Consider the following 14,959-nt stretch of genomic DNA (forward strand, 5'->3'; position numbering starts at 1 on the left):
TTCTGCATTCACATTCCCATCCTATCTTCTGAGTTCACCTACGAGAATGTTGGCACAAATAGTATGTCCATTTAACAGATTTTGTGCAATAACTAAGTGCATTTTACAATGTCAAAACAATTCAGTCTATCCACTCATTACTAACTCAACATTAAAGAAATATTGAGAAATATGGGTTTTCTGCCAATAAACTCTGAAATTTGAGACGCTTCCCTTTTTCTTGGCTGCATTTTTGATCAATTTACAAGAGAAGATTTTTTTTTTGCCACACAGGGAAGTAGCTAGATACTTATGAATGTACATTTTGGCAAGATTAAAAATTTTATCACAAGTGTAGTATTCTATTCTACTCCCACTCAGAACTGGAAACATACCCACTGTTCAAATTATATTCCAGAAGCTCACATAGTGTATTTCCACACAATTAAAGAACCACAATGGGAAAATTATGGTCTTTCATATTGTGGGGTAGATGGATGTGATGGAACTTTATAATGCAAGTCTATGTTTCTGAATAAATTGAATTCTAGTTACGTCAGCTAACATCCTTCATATTCTCACTCACGTGGATGGAGTGGACACCTCATGAGCAGTCCTCGAAATGTTCATGGACAATACAAACTATGAAAAATCTCTAATAGGTTTCAACATCCATTTGCACCAAACTAAAGTTAGGTTTTCATTTATTTTTCCACAAACTTTTTGAAGTACTTTCATGTGTATGGAATAGTAGTTGAAAATATAGTCAGATGAAATATTTTGAAATATAAATGCTTCTGAAAAGAAAATATTCTATATAAATTTAATGATACTTTTTAAATGATAGAAATGTTCCCTCTCTAAAGGCATATCTTATGAAGATCTTTGTTACAGAAAACAAAATTACTCCATAATTTAATCGAGAAATCTAGCTTTTCGTTAATTGGATTTCCTTAAAAGCCAACTCTTCAATTTTTATTTTTTTAAAAAAAGTTTAAATGTTAAAAAATTACTGTGCAATTAAAATTCTTTTTAGAAAAATATAATTTTATTTGGTCTAATACCTTCTTTTAATGAATCAATGAAACACTTTATATAGTTTTCTTGATAATAATGTTACCTCTAGCAAATCTTAAAGCAATTTTAGGCTTCCAGCAAAGATATAAATAAATAATTACACAAACAGAGTCACTACACTAATGGACATGAGCACAAATGACAATGAAAATTACAACAAAATCAAATTTCAGATTGTTGTTTTTATTTAGGATATGATTCAAGTTGTATTATTTGTCTCAAATGTTTGATTATCATTTTTTTTAATTCTCCAAAAGGAATGAAGGACATGAAACTATATAGTGAATCTGTGTGATTTTGCCCACCTCCTTCCATTCCTCTTTCTAGTGCTGCCCAAAACTTGCATATGAATGATTGCTAATAAGATCTAGGCACATTAAACAGAGATGAAAAATGCTCTGATATATATATATATATATATATATATATATATATATATATATATATAACCTAATCACTATCATGCAAGGGAGACTGAGCTTAGATGGGATTTGCAGAACTACTCCAAAAATGCTGAAAAAGGCTGAGCCTATTCTAGGAGCTTGCTTTTTGAAAAATAAAATAACCTATGTTGCTAGTGGCAATATTCAGAAGTGTTTTCTTCCATCATACAATTTAGATTTCCTTTGTATAATAAGCAGTATCAATATTTGATAAGAGAAATGTTTTATCTTTTCTCATTTCAGAGAAATCTTAGTGTTTGTTTAGACATTACTAGTTGAATTTGTGAGTTTGTTGCTTGAATATAAAATATGTTTTTACCCTTTTTTTTCAGAATTTTCATCAAGATTCTGAGACCTCAGCAAAAGGTAATTATACATGTACTCAAATATTTTTAAAATATATTTTTAAAACCTTAGAGATGGGCATCTGAAATAGCAATTAGGATGCCACTTGGGATGACCACATCCCATATCAGAGTACCTGGGTTCAAATTCTGGCTGGCGCTGTTCATAACTCGAGCTTCCAACTAATGCATACCCTGGGAGACAGCAGGTGAGGATCAAGTAGTGGGGTCCCTATCATGAATATTAGAGACCCAAAATGAGTTCTCATCTCCTTTCTGTTTTTCTCCAATTACCTGTTTTCATCCGCTCCCACACCATCTCTCTGCCTTTCAAATGAAGAAAGTAAATAATTTTTATCACACATAATCCTTAGGCTGTAATACCCCATTTTTAAAAATATTTTATTCAAATATCAAACACCGTAGTCACACACATATTTTTTAATAGAAAAATGCTTTCCTAAAATCCCTTTTGATGATGGAAGTGAATAATCTTTGGGAAGTAAACATCTATACTCAAGCTTTTTCTAAGATTTTTTGTACTGAGAAAAGTCAAAAGACCTACAAAAATTATAATAATACAGAAAGTACTCATATAGCCATTCCAAGACACTGCAAACAAAATTTTACTATTTACCCAATTATATTTTGATGTAAAAAATTGCAAATGTATCTCTGAGGTCACTAATTTCACATTTACATGTAAGTTCTATTGGAAAGCCCAAGCTAATTTTACAAGGAAGAGGATTGGATTCTGGAATAATCACTGTTTGCAGAGACTCTGAGCCTATATAAAACTGTAAGCCACAGGAGACATTGCCTCTGTAGAAAATAGTGGGTACATGACCGTGTGCTATAAAGCAGACTCCAACTTTAGGATTCAGGCACAACTGGTTTGAATTGAAACTTGCCACTTTTGAACTTTGTGGTTCTAGGCTAAAGGTTTTGATCCTCAGTTTTTCTAAAATGCATAAAGGATATGATAGTCTGCAGTGTGCAAGGTGTGTTCATGGTTTCCCTTGTTCTCACAGGCCAATGGTATTTGGTGTAGGAATACTCTGAGTATTTTACTTGAACTGCCTCACTCACAAGAGTTCAAATAACACCTTTCATGATTTCAGTAGGGTTATAGGGATATCCTTTAGATGCTGGTCCCTGCAGCTCAAAAGATGACATTGTGGTATATTTGAGGAAGTTCCCCCCCTACATCACATTGGACAATGAGGTGGCAGAAGTATGGGGAAATATAACTCCACCTGTTTTGGTGTGAACTTCCATGTTCCCAGTATTCATAGAACTCCAGAACAGCATAGAGGAAGGGAAGGTAGGTATGGACATCCTCCAATAATAGTGACACGGATTCTTAGTGACAGTACCTGGCGTGGAGCTGCTGCAGGAACACCTGTGCCGAGCTGGCCCTCTTTTCTTATTAGGAATTTTGGAATGAGGTCGCCTTTCCCCATTGTCCTCAAAAGTTAAAATATGAGAAACCACAAAACTGTGAGGACAGGAGTGTTCCCTGAGACTTATATTCTATGATAAATCATGTCAGATTCTAACTAATAAGCTTCACTTGTATGTTCGTGCTGTTTATTTGACATGTTTGGGATCAGAAGTGTTTCAGGTTTTGGAATTGAGGGGCTTTGAGAATATTTGCACAAAATTCATAATGAGATATTTTGGAACTAAGACCCACTATAAATACAAAATTCATTTATGTTTCATATATGAGTTATACTCATAGCTTAAAGTCATCTCATATAACATTCAGCCATGAATACAGACAGACAGACCTCCCTTCTCCCACCCCCACCCACCTTGAGTAGAATCTGGTGGGGAGGGCCAATGGAATCTAAGACAGCTGTGGCTTGTGCAGCACCAGGGACACGCCCAGCTGTGTAGACTAGGAACCAATTGTGCTGATTTACTCCAGCACTATTTAAAGCTGTGCGCGCTGGGGGGCCGGGCTTGCGGGTTACTACGGACCGACTGGTGGTCTCAGGCCCTCCAGAGTGAAGGTAAGTGTCTCTCCAGGTTAGACTTCTCAGTGTTTGTCTTTGGAATGAATGAACGCTGTGGATGAACCCTCTTGAACCTTGAACCGCCAGCTCACTCAATGCGGCAACTTGAATGTTTACTGCGGCCTACCGCATGAGGTTAGAGGTGGAATTTTCCACTTGTGGTATCATGTTAGCATTCTTTTTTGTACTTCGGAACGTTTCAGATTTTCAATTAGGATGTTCAACTTGCGATATAATGCCCCTGTTTTATTTCATGATATTGTAACTTCATTATAGGAGTAATGAGGCAGGTTCTGGTGTTATTAGTACATTTTGGTGATGTTCTTTGAAATGTATTCCCCCTCCAGAGTTCTAGAAGTAAAGAAAAATGCGTAAGCATGCATTTCTACACAAACTTAAAGAGGCAAATTATAACCAATAACTTCCCTTTCTGTTCAGAAAGTAGAGTGTAAGGGGCCAGCGTTTCGTTGCAGTGAATTGGTTAAGCCACTGCCTGCCATGCTGCATCCCATATGAGCAACAGCTGGGGATCTGGCTGCTCCACTGGGGCTCCAACTCTCCGCTAATGCACCTGGAAAAGCAATAGTACCTGGCCCATGTTCTTGGGTCCATGCCACCCACATGGGAGTCTCAGATGGAGTTTCCTGCTCCTGCTTGGGACCTAGCTCAGCCATGGCTGTTGCTTCAATTTGGTGAGCGAACCATGGATGGAAAGTCTCTAACTCTGCCTTTCAAATCTTTTAAAAATAGTTTGAGAAATTATCTCATCAACATTCCCCCAAATGTTTGCTAGAACTTGAATTAATAAGATCCCTAATGCAACTTGATGATGTGCTGTAGATGTCTATTTAGCTGCTCAGGATTGAGAATACTGATAATAAACTTGTGCTATCTGCCTCAGAGTCCCTCCGGTGCCTTCTGGGGACTGGACAATGATGTTTCAATGAAGGTGTAATGCTCTGTGCCCTTTGTTTAGGGGAAGCCTTGTTGGGGGGCCTCCAGAATGCAATGAGCCCCCCTCCCTTTGAAAACTATTTTTGTGCTGCTTTCCTTTATGGTTCATTAATTGTCACTGCTCATTTGTCAAGATTTAATTTAGAACTCTTTTACTGGTTGTCCCATCAGGCTATTCCAACAAAGGGCACAGCTTCAAAATAGAAATTTTACTTATTTGTTATCTTATAAGTTTTGTATGAATATATGAATTGCTAAGTGAACAATAGAATGTTAACACACAAAACATTGAATTATGGGAGAGCTATCAGGGACAGGGTTTAAGATATTCCTTGATGTAGCTGAAGCATCCAAACACCTGAGCACCAGACACCTGCAGAGTATTAGGCGAAAATTACTTTCTAAACATCTTGAAACAAAACAAGCAACCTGTGTCTCAGAACTTAAAAGAAAGTACATATGTTATTGTAGCAGACTGGACTGATTGACTTGATTCAGCACATACTAGAATCCTATCACAGCAGATCCCAAGAGCATAATTTCTAATGATGTGCTTACTCTCTCAATGCCCCCTTAGCCTCATAGGGAAATCTATTAGACCCTATTCCTAGCCATTTCTTCTTCCCTCGTGATAAGTCACTTTTAGGAACAGTCAATAAGCGCCTTTTAAATAAATAATGGTAAAACTCAGTCTTTGATTCTTGAGGAGATTTGGTAACCATCATAAGTCTTCCCTTTCAAGCTTACTTCAAATCCCAACCATATACTAGTATCATTCTTCTTATATTGGCACAATTTGTATGATTAATATTCAGTTAATGGTAACCATCATAGCATAATAAAACTTATTCTTTAAATGAGATTTGTTTGAAGTACTCAGACAGTCTAGAAAATAATGATCCTTGTCACAAAATAATTTTAAATCACAAACAACTTAAAATTACCGAATTACAATTGATCAGAATATCAAATTAATAATTAAAAACCTGCAATCTGTGATTAAAAGGCCATGCTTCCAAAATTTGTTCTACTGGAAAGATGGAAGCTTACAGACAGCTAAACCACTAGCAACTAAACCAGACTGCATTCAGAAGTAGAAGTGGTTAGTAAGCTTCAGCTGGTACTGGGTCGTTTTAATTAAATTCTAGGTTTTATCGTAAGATTTCAAAACTGAAACTGAAAGCTTATGATAACGATGACTCCTCATATATGACCTGTTTTCTATCCTTTTCCCAACAGGCCTGATAGAAAGAGTGACAACTGAATTATCCATGGCTATCTACCAGTTAATTGATGTCTATTGTAGCAGTTTTTATGCAGATTTTCAACCTGTAAAGGCACCTGTGAGCCTTTCCCCCATGAGTCCTGAGCTCCACTCCCACCTGAGCTTCAGAGTGTATGCAGTACACAACATTCCAGAGCCCTGGGTGCACAGGTGAGTGGCAATGAGATTTTTCACAAAATGGTTAATTTTGACAGAGCTTCTAATTAGAGTACATTTTTTCCTTATTCGTATTTGCAGGAGCAAATATGTCATTAAATTTTGGAAATTAATCAGCATCGATGTACCCTGATTCTTAAAATGAAGTTCAAATTTCTAACAGACATTGATTTTCCTTCCTTATCCATTCTCTTAAAGAGAACTCCTGAATGGGTGCTCGCCCTAGTGGTCAAGCTGTTGGGTCACCCCGTATGCCACATCATTGTGCCCATGTTCAGATTCTGGCTGTCCTCCAGCTTCTTGCTAATGCAGACTCTAGGAGGCAGTGATGATGATTCAAGTAGTTGGATCCCTGCCATCTACATGGAGAGTTCCTGGCTCCCAGCTTCAGCCTCAACCTGCGCTGGCTATTGCAGGAAAGTAGGGAGTAAACCACAAATAGGAGCTGGCTGGCTGGCAATCTGTCAGGTTCTATGTCTTTCATATTCTGTGTGTGTGTGTGTGTGTGTGTGAGAGAGAGAGAGAGAGAGAGACTGTGTTTGTGCATGTTTGTGTCCCTGCAAACAAAATAGATAAAAATCTTATTTTACACTGTCAATATAATATTAAAATAAAAAAATACTCCTCCTATATGGTGGCAGCTTTAAAATTTTCATCATGCTTGGGTTTACATTACTAATACCGGTTAAGAGAAGAAAAAGAGGGATAACATACACATAAAGATACAGATTACTTAAAAATAGAAAAAAAGCTACTCCAATCCCCATCAAGTTGTGAATGCAGATATTGCATGAGATGAGTACCTTGATAAAATGGGGATTAAGAATTATTTGTGTTGCAGTAAAAATAAACCAATCATGCAGGGGATAGTATCAGATTTTAGGGTGATCCTATTATAGTTTTTTTCTTGAAAAGTGAGATTAATACTGCATAATCTTAGATTCCTTATAGATTACATTTATAAGAATGCTGATTAAAATTACTAAAGTTGATAAGAGAATGGTAATGTGTTTATGGATTTATTATACCTTCTGTATTTAATATCTCAAAAGTCAAAATTTCATTAAGATTTCTTGAGGTTACTTCTGCAAATGACTTGTATAAAGTTAACTTAAAATGAAATTATAAAACTATCCACACACACATTTCTTTAGACTCATGGGATAATGTTTTCTCTAGATAAATTTTAAAGAACTAATAAATGCATTGCTACTTTGAGTGGTTTTGTACAATTTTCTGACCATAAACATGCTCCTTAACTTTAATTTATACAGAAAAATCTCTCCAGGTTAATTATGAGTATGTATAGAACATGCATTTGTATATTTATATGTCAATATAGTCACATATACACAAGTAATGTATAAATGTGTATATGAATATTGAATATATGGATTTAAAATGTGTAATTTTATATAAATGTAGTTTATCCAACTCTCCTTTGCCTTTTTCCACATAGCATATGCATACAAAGTAAAAATAAAGGCATTTTACATTTTAACAGTTACATAGAGCTATGAATATATAATTAGATATAAAAGGATGCTTTTCTGCAGAAGTCCCTATAATCAATGAATAAATGTGAGCTTTGAGAGAGAAAAGAAATCGCCCCTGCCGCTCATTTGAGGACCAAATTATAAAGCCAAAACTGGAGACAGAGGAAAAGTAAAGCTATTGAGCTATTTCTTTTTAAAGAAATCCATAGGTCAATCAGCATTACCACTTCTGTGGACAGAGGCTGTGGTATAATGTCTTAACTCGGGACACATTGCATATTCTATATGTTCCTAGGAACTTCATCTATAATTTTTCTATATAGAAAAAACTACCCCAAAACATAGCAGTTTAGCACAGCAAACTGTGAGCTAACTGAGCTAATCAGCATTAGCTCACAATTTTTAGGTATGGCTTAGAAAGGTGGGTATTTCTTCAAGGTTTCTTATGGATTATACTGAGGTTATTAAACCCGGGTTACAGTCATTTCAGAGCTCACAGGGACTTTAGAATTCATTTCCAACTCACTTGCATGGTTGTTGGCTGTGTTCCTCACAGCCTGCAAGTCTCATGTCCTCAATTCCTTGTCACTGCTATTTACACATGTCCTGAAGACATGGCAATTGGCTTTTCCCAGAGCAGATGATCCAGTAGTAGGAGTTCATGAGCATGGTAGCACCAGAGTCGGAAGAGGTGATCTTTCGTAATCTCATCTGTGGTATCCACTATTTCTGCCACACTGTTTAAGTGTGGGAAAGGATGATACAAAGATTGGAATACTTGACGACAGGACACTTGGGCTGACTGAGAGGTGGGATACCACATCTGGGAAGAAGCATCAAGGAAAAAATCGGGCAAGCAGTATCTCCAAAAACATAAGTACCAAATGCTGGGAGGGGGGAGTATTACAAAATGACAACTTCTTACGTGGCTTTAGTTATAAAGACTTAATGACAGTGAATGGAACAGATTAAGGAACGCTATTTTAGTACTCTAAGAAAAAAAAAATAGGAAACTTCTGTCATAAATAAGATTTGATCTCCATGACTTTGCCTTCGGAGAAGACCCTACCCAAGCCATCAAAGGCCAGTGGGAATGTATTACTTGGGAAAAGCTGACTAAACAAATCCTCTCTGATGCATGACAGTGATTAAGAATCCATTTTTATTTAACCCACATTTCTCATCATACAGTAGAGAAATTCTTCATCCTCTGCACAAACTGAATTTACCTTATCTCAAAGATGAGATAGTTATCTTTTATGTATATATGGCATCATGCTCATTATTGATAATTATATACTACTAGTTCTTCCTAAAATAATCTTTTACAATGCCCGTATGATTATAAATATTTGTATACTCTAATGTCTGAAGCATTTCTTAGCATATAATAGGTACGAAGTAAATACTTGTTCAAAGTGAGCTGGGCAGTTGACCTGCCTGATAAGATGTCAGTTGGGACACCCTCATCCCAGATTGTAGTGCCTGGCTTTGATTCAAATTCCTGCTCACTTCTGATTTCTGTTTCCTGCTAGTGTGCACCTTGAGAGGCAGCAGGTGATGGCTCACATGGCTGAGTTTCTATCACCCACATGGAGACCTGGATAGAGTTCTTATCTACCAGCTTTGACCTGGCCCAGCCCCAGCTGTTGTGGGCATTTGGGTACTAAACCAATGGTCTGCAATGTTCTCTCCCCCACATTTCCCCCCCTCTCCCCAAATTATCAACAAGGTTTGATGAAAGTGTCTAAACTCCAGGCAGCAAGATGGCGGAATAGGCAGGGAGCACACTTAGTCCGGGGCGAGAGAAAGTTTAATATAAGTGGAGATACTGCAGGGTCAAGGAAGAGTAGGGGATGAAACAGCAGAGGAAACTCTTCCGGAACTAGTGATTCACAGTGGACCTGCGTGGAGAGCGTGGGAGCCCAAGTTCGGGACACCAGCGGCAGACTCAACGCACCAGCGCTGGAACGCGAGGTGAGCCAAACCTCCATAGCCCGAGATACCAGCAGGCAAGCGGAAAGAGGAGGCTAGAGGGAACGAGGCTTGAAACTCCGTGGGGAAAAGTTCACCAGGCTAACTAGAAGAGAGAGAAAAAAAAATAAAAAAAGTGACTGATACGGACACAAGTTTCTCTCTCTCCGCTCACCTCTCAAAGGCAAGCAAGACAGAGCAGGCGCCATTTTGGACATACGTCATAAGCAGGGCGACCTCAGGTCTGCACCAGCCCTGAGCCTAGCAGAAAAACCTGACTCTGGGGGGAGGGGTGAAATAACAGGAGATTAGCATCTAACTTGGCAACCCAGTGGGAGACTGCAGGAGAATTGGAGCTCACACTGAGGGCAGCAGAGATTCCCTGTGTGGTCCTTGGGAAAGAGCTTCCGATCTCTGGCTCCTGTGGGTATATCATTTGCCTGCTAACTACCTCCAATTACGTTCAGCTGTGCGGAATTACTTCCCTTTTAAATCAAAAAAAGAAAGAGAGATTTACCACACCTAACCTGGGAGTGTCATCTTTGACACACCCTCAACCCTGAGGAACCAAACACAGCTCTCAGTCCACACTCATCTCAAGCCTCTAAGGCTCCACTGAAAGCAGACAGTCCACTTAATATAGAGCCATAGTGTAACAAGAAAAAGCACCACAGTGAAGAAACCAAATATCTCCAACATGCCAAACAACAAACGCAAAAACCAAGCTAACAAGAACAAGGAAGAAACTATGACGCCCCCAAATGAAAAAGACACCCCAATTCAAGATTATGAAGATGATGAGATAGAAGAAATGCAAGAAGCGGATCTCAAAAAATTGATAAGAACATTAAGAAGTTCTCAAAAACAAATTCTTGAACTACAGAAATCCTTCATGGACAAGATAGAAAATCTCTCTCGTGAAAGTGAAATATTAAGGAGGAATCAAAATGAAATGAAACAACTAGTGGAACAAGAAACTCTGATAGTGACTAGAAATCATAATGAAATGAAGAGTTCAATAGATCAAATGACAAACACATTAGAGAGCCTTAAAAACAGAATGGGCGAAGCAGAAGAGAGAATATCAGACTTAGAAGACAGAGAACAGGAAAGGAAACAATCAAATCAAAGAAAAGAAGAAGAAATCAGAAATCTAAAAAATACTGTCAGGAATCTACAGGATACTCTTAAAAAACCCAACATTCGGGTTCTAGGAGTTCCTGAAGGCATGGAGAGGGAGAAAGGATTAGAAGGCATTTTCAGTGAGATACTAGCAGAAAATTTCCCAGGTTTGGAGAAGGACAGAGGCATCTTAGTACAGGAAGCTTATAGAACCCCTAATAAACATGACCAAAAGAGATCCTCACCACGACATGTTGTAATCAAACTCACCACAGTGAAACATAAAGAAAAGATCCTAAAAGGTGCAAGAGAGAAACGTCAGATCACTCTTAGAGGATCTCCAATTAGACTCACAGCAGACTTCTCATCAGAAACCCTACAAGCTAGAAGGGAATGGCGAGACATAGCCCAGGTACTAAGAGAGAAAAACTGCCAGCCCAGAATACTATATCCTGCAAAGCTCTCATTTATGAATGAAGGTGAAATTAAGACTTTTCATAGCAAACAGAAACTGAAAGAATTTGTTGCCACTCATCCTGCCCTGCAAAAGATGCTTAAAGATGTCTTACACACAGAAACACAGAAACATGGTCACCAATATGAAAGAAGGTAAAGGAAGGAAACCTCACAGCAAAAGATCACAGGAAGCTCAATTTCTCTTTGACATAGAATTAAACTCTGATGCTCTGTTAAAGCAATGTGTTAAAGTAATCTATTATGTTCTCTTGATATCTGTTAAATTCTAATTGTTCAAAAACAGCTGAACTTTTATTAAGAGCTATGGGTTATTTAAATATGTGCTTTTTTCAAAAATTTGAATAATCACCTTGTAACAATGATCAAATTTGGTCTATGTTATGTCATGATTTTAAGAAATCTTATTTCAACCAGATATTTTGGATTTTGAGCCTTCTTGGCATTCTTGACAGGCATTCAAAAAATCAAAGTTTCAAACAATCTGGTCTCTAAAATTTCCAGTAGGTCCTGGACTTTGGTTTTTCCAGTTTGGGCCCAACTGAAAAAATCGAAGGACCTATGTCTCTCATCTTATAGAGACACCAACTAATCAGTCTATTTGGAGTATATTAGAAGTACTGTCAAGATGTGATGTGGTACCAGACTTTAAGTTTCTATAATGGAAAATGCTATTAATACAAATGTTTGAGAATTAAAAAGTCTAATGATCTTGTGTTACTAGACATGATAGTTATCTTAATGAGAAAGCCCCAGAGGCCTATAGGGTTAAATACTTGTAAAATCCTACAGGTGCTTTCAAAAATACTGTGAAGTAAGCAAGTGCCTCTTGTTGGTTGATGAGTTTATAATTTTAAACATGGCGACTTAAAGTCTTTTGTCATCCACAGTTATATATGATGTGCTGCTCATAAAACTAAAGCGTTGTTGGTTCTGTGTTTAGCTGTCCTCCTATAGGTTCCTATGGACTTTTTCCAGCCACTTTTCTTGTATTCAGTACTTTGGGATGGCTCTGTAAACAGATGAAGCCAATAATGTATTAACAGTACCAACTGAGAGAAAGTATGGTTAACTGAGGTTACTAAGAAGAAAAAGCATTTCAAATCAATTGGCAATCGACAAAAAGAGTTAAAGATTTTAAAAGCTATTATTAAAATTGCTATATTGGTCTATTATGCTATATTATATGTGTGTACATATTGTATGTCCACATGGGGAAATTTTATTAAGAGTTTTATTTTAAATGGCTTATAGATAAGATTGTCCATAAATTTAAGCTGCTAAAATCAATCAAAGATACATTTTAATTTGTGTGACCTGAATCTGTGTATCATATGTTTTAGACTTGTTGGTAGAAAGAAACTAAAAACATTTTAGATGGTTGTGCTTAAGTTTACTGGCTAAACAAACTACACCATGTTAGATATTTAAGAGGTGTTTTCAAATACATGATTCTTAAAATTTATAGAAGGCATTGGACCTTCTGGTAAATGTTTTCTTAAGTTGTTATCTAATGGTTGAAACGGTTTGCTAAGTATTCATGTAATATTGCTATTGTCAGCTAGCGATCTAGGACTTGCTCCCTCATTTCTCTATTCTAAGCCCAACTTGTTCTTTCATTTCTCTATTCTCTTCAAGGTAGGAAACTAATTCTATTATGAAGGAATCTGTAGGATGCACAATTTAATCTTTAGACCTTATAAAAGAGATGGCTAACATTTTTCTGCAATAGCATAGCCAAAATAAGAACTTAAATAATAATCTCATAGCTAGATTCACTTCGCCATCAGCGAAGTATACAGTAAGTAGAAAAAACCTCCCTTTCAGACCAAAGGGAAAGAAAGTTTTTAAGTGAGAATATAATTTTCCTCATGGGCATTGTCTACCTTAGAAAAACTACTACAGAACATGCCTGTGACTATAGACTTGTAGTTCAGGCCACCGAAGATTAGAGATGGGACACGGGCACTCCCTTGACTTGCATCCTCTGGTCTGCTTTAACACAAACCAGGAGGAAAAGAAAGCTCGGCATCAGAAGCAATGGGTGGCAGGCCTATTAATGGCTGATCTGTACAGTGATCTGCCCTCAAGGAGACCCAACAGGCCAGTCCACTGCAGTGGCTTTCAATGTGGTAAGCCTGGGCTTCAGCAGAAGTCAGCTTATGAAGAGCCCTGGCAGCTCTGCCAAGAGTCGGATCACTGGAAATGGACCTGCCCTGGAGTCGAAGGATGCCCAGGTCAGAGCCACAGATCTTATTGGCTCTAAGCTGAAAAGCCCTTCACTCAGCCCAACTTCCAAAGTGACCACTGCAGCTGAGGGGATGGTCAAGTAGGGTCAGCAACATTGCAGGCAGAACTGTAAATTTCTTGTTAGAGATGCCCCCTGCCTTTACCTGGGCAGCTCTCCTCCCAGGCCAGCCAAGTAATGAAAGTCAACAGAGTGCCTCCCCCTAGGAGGTTCACACCTCCCTTAGGATATACCCCATGTGAAGAGATAGATAGGTCTGGGCCTCTGAATTTACAAGGCCTAAAGCCCACCAGATTATTATCAAGCCCCTTCTATCAGGTTCTATTTGCCTCTCAATCAGAAAACTTCATTGTAGCTTAGACAGCACCTTTCTTAGCTCCTCTAATAATGACTCTGTCCTTTGTTCTAGGCCCTGTCTAGTGCACTTGGGCCTCATTCCTTTGTAATCATAACCTCTACTCTACCACCAATGGCTCTACTCCCAACCTGTGTGTACTGATGGTCCTCTTCCCCACTTAATGCTGTATAATTGTTCAAACCTGGTAAATGCCACTCTTAGGATCATTGGTTACTATCCTCACTCTGTCTTTTATGACCTTGTCTAAATATGATCAGAGTCGGCAAACTTGGAAGGCTTCCATAGCCTTGGCAACTCATGACGACAGCCTAGGGTGGTTACTGGCGCCATAAACTAGAGTGTCAATTTGTTGGGTCAACAACAGGAGCCACTGTGCACTTGCTCCTCATGTGGGATCTCTGTCCTTAATGTGCTGTACATTTTGATTTAATGCTATAACTAGTACTCAAACAGTATGTTTCACTTTGTGTTTCTATGTGGGTGCAAACTGTTGAAATCTTTATACTAAATTGATCTTCTGTATATAAAGAGAATTGAAAATGAATCTTGATGCAAATTGAAGGGGAGAGGGAGTGGGAGAGGGGAGGGTTGCAGGTAGGAGGGAAGTTATGGGGGGGGGAAGCCATTGTAATCCATCAGCTGTACACTGGAAATTTATATTCATTAAATAAAAGTTAAAAAAAAAAAAAGAAAGTGTCTAAACTCCATTGAATACAGAAGTGAGTCAGCCTTGGTTTTTGAGAATATTACAAGGAGCTTGGAGAGGAGGAATACTTAGTTGATGTTGTGATTATTTCTGAGGACAGAAATAAAAGCTTAGCTAAAAACTTGTGATGACAATGAAGAAGAGTAGACTGGAATATCTTCTAAGAGTGAAGAAAATATTCCACTAGAATCAACACTAATGGCCCAATGTCTTAGAAAGTGAGTCTAGAACAACTGAAAGTGGCAGAATGGTCAACTGCAGTTATAATTATTGTCACAAATAAGAGCACACAGGGCCAGTGTTGCCGCATAGTGGTTTAAGC

The 14,959-nt window shown here is 37.9% G+C and overlaps 1 protein-coding gene across 2 annotated transcripts in view; it reads left to right on the plus strand.

Moving 5' to 3' along the window:
* Window positions 1-14,959, plus strand: part of PIK3C2G (phosphatidylinositol-4-phosphate 3-kinase catalytic subunit type 2 gamma) — a 445,304-nt gene that overhangs the window by 109,400 nt on the left and 320,945 nt on the right. For both annotated transcript variants that reach the window (XM_062194891.1, XM_062194892.1), the window contains exons 11-12: window positions 1,832-1,865; window positions 6,058-6,253. In XM_062194891.1, the coding sequence (XP_062050875.1) occupies window positions 1,832-1,865; window positions 6,058-6,253 (230 nt within the window). The remainder of the gene's footprint in view (window positions 1-1,831; window positions 1,866-6,057; window positions 6,254-14,959) is intronic.

Source organism: Lepus europaeus, chromosome 6 (assembly GCF_033115175.1).
Source record: "Lepus europaeus isolate LE1 chromosome 6, mLepTim1.pri, whole genome shotgun sequence".
Taxonomy (NCBI): domain Eukaryota; kingdom Metazoa; phylum Chordata; class Mammalia; order Lagomorpha; family Leporidae; genus Lepus; species Lepus europaeus.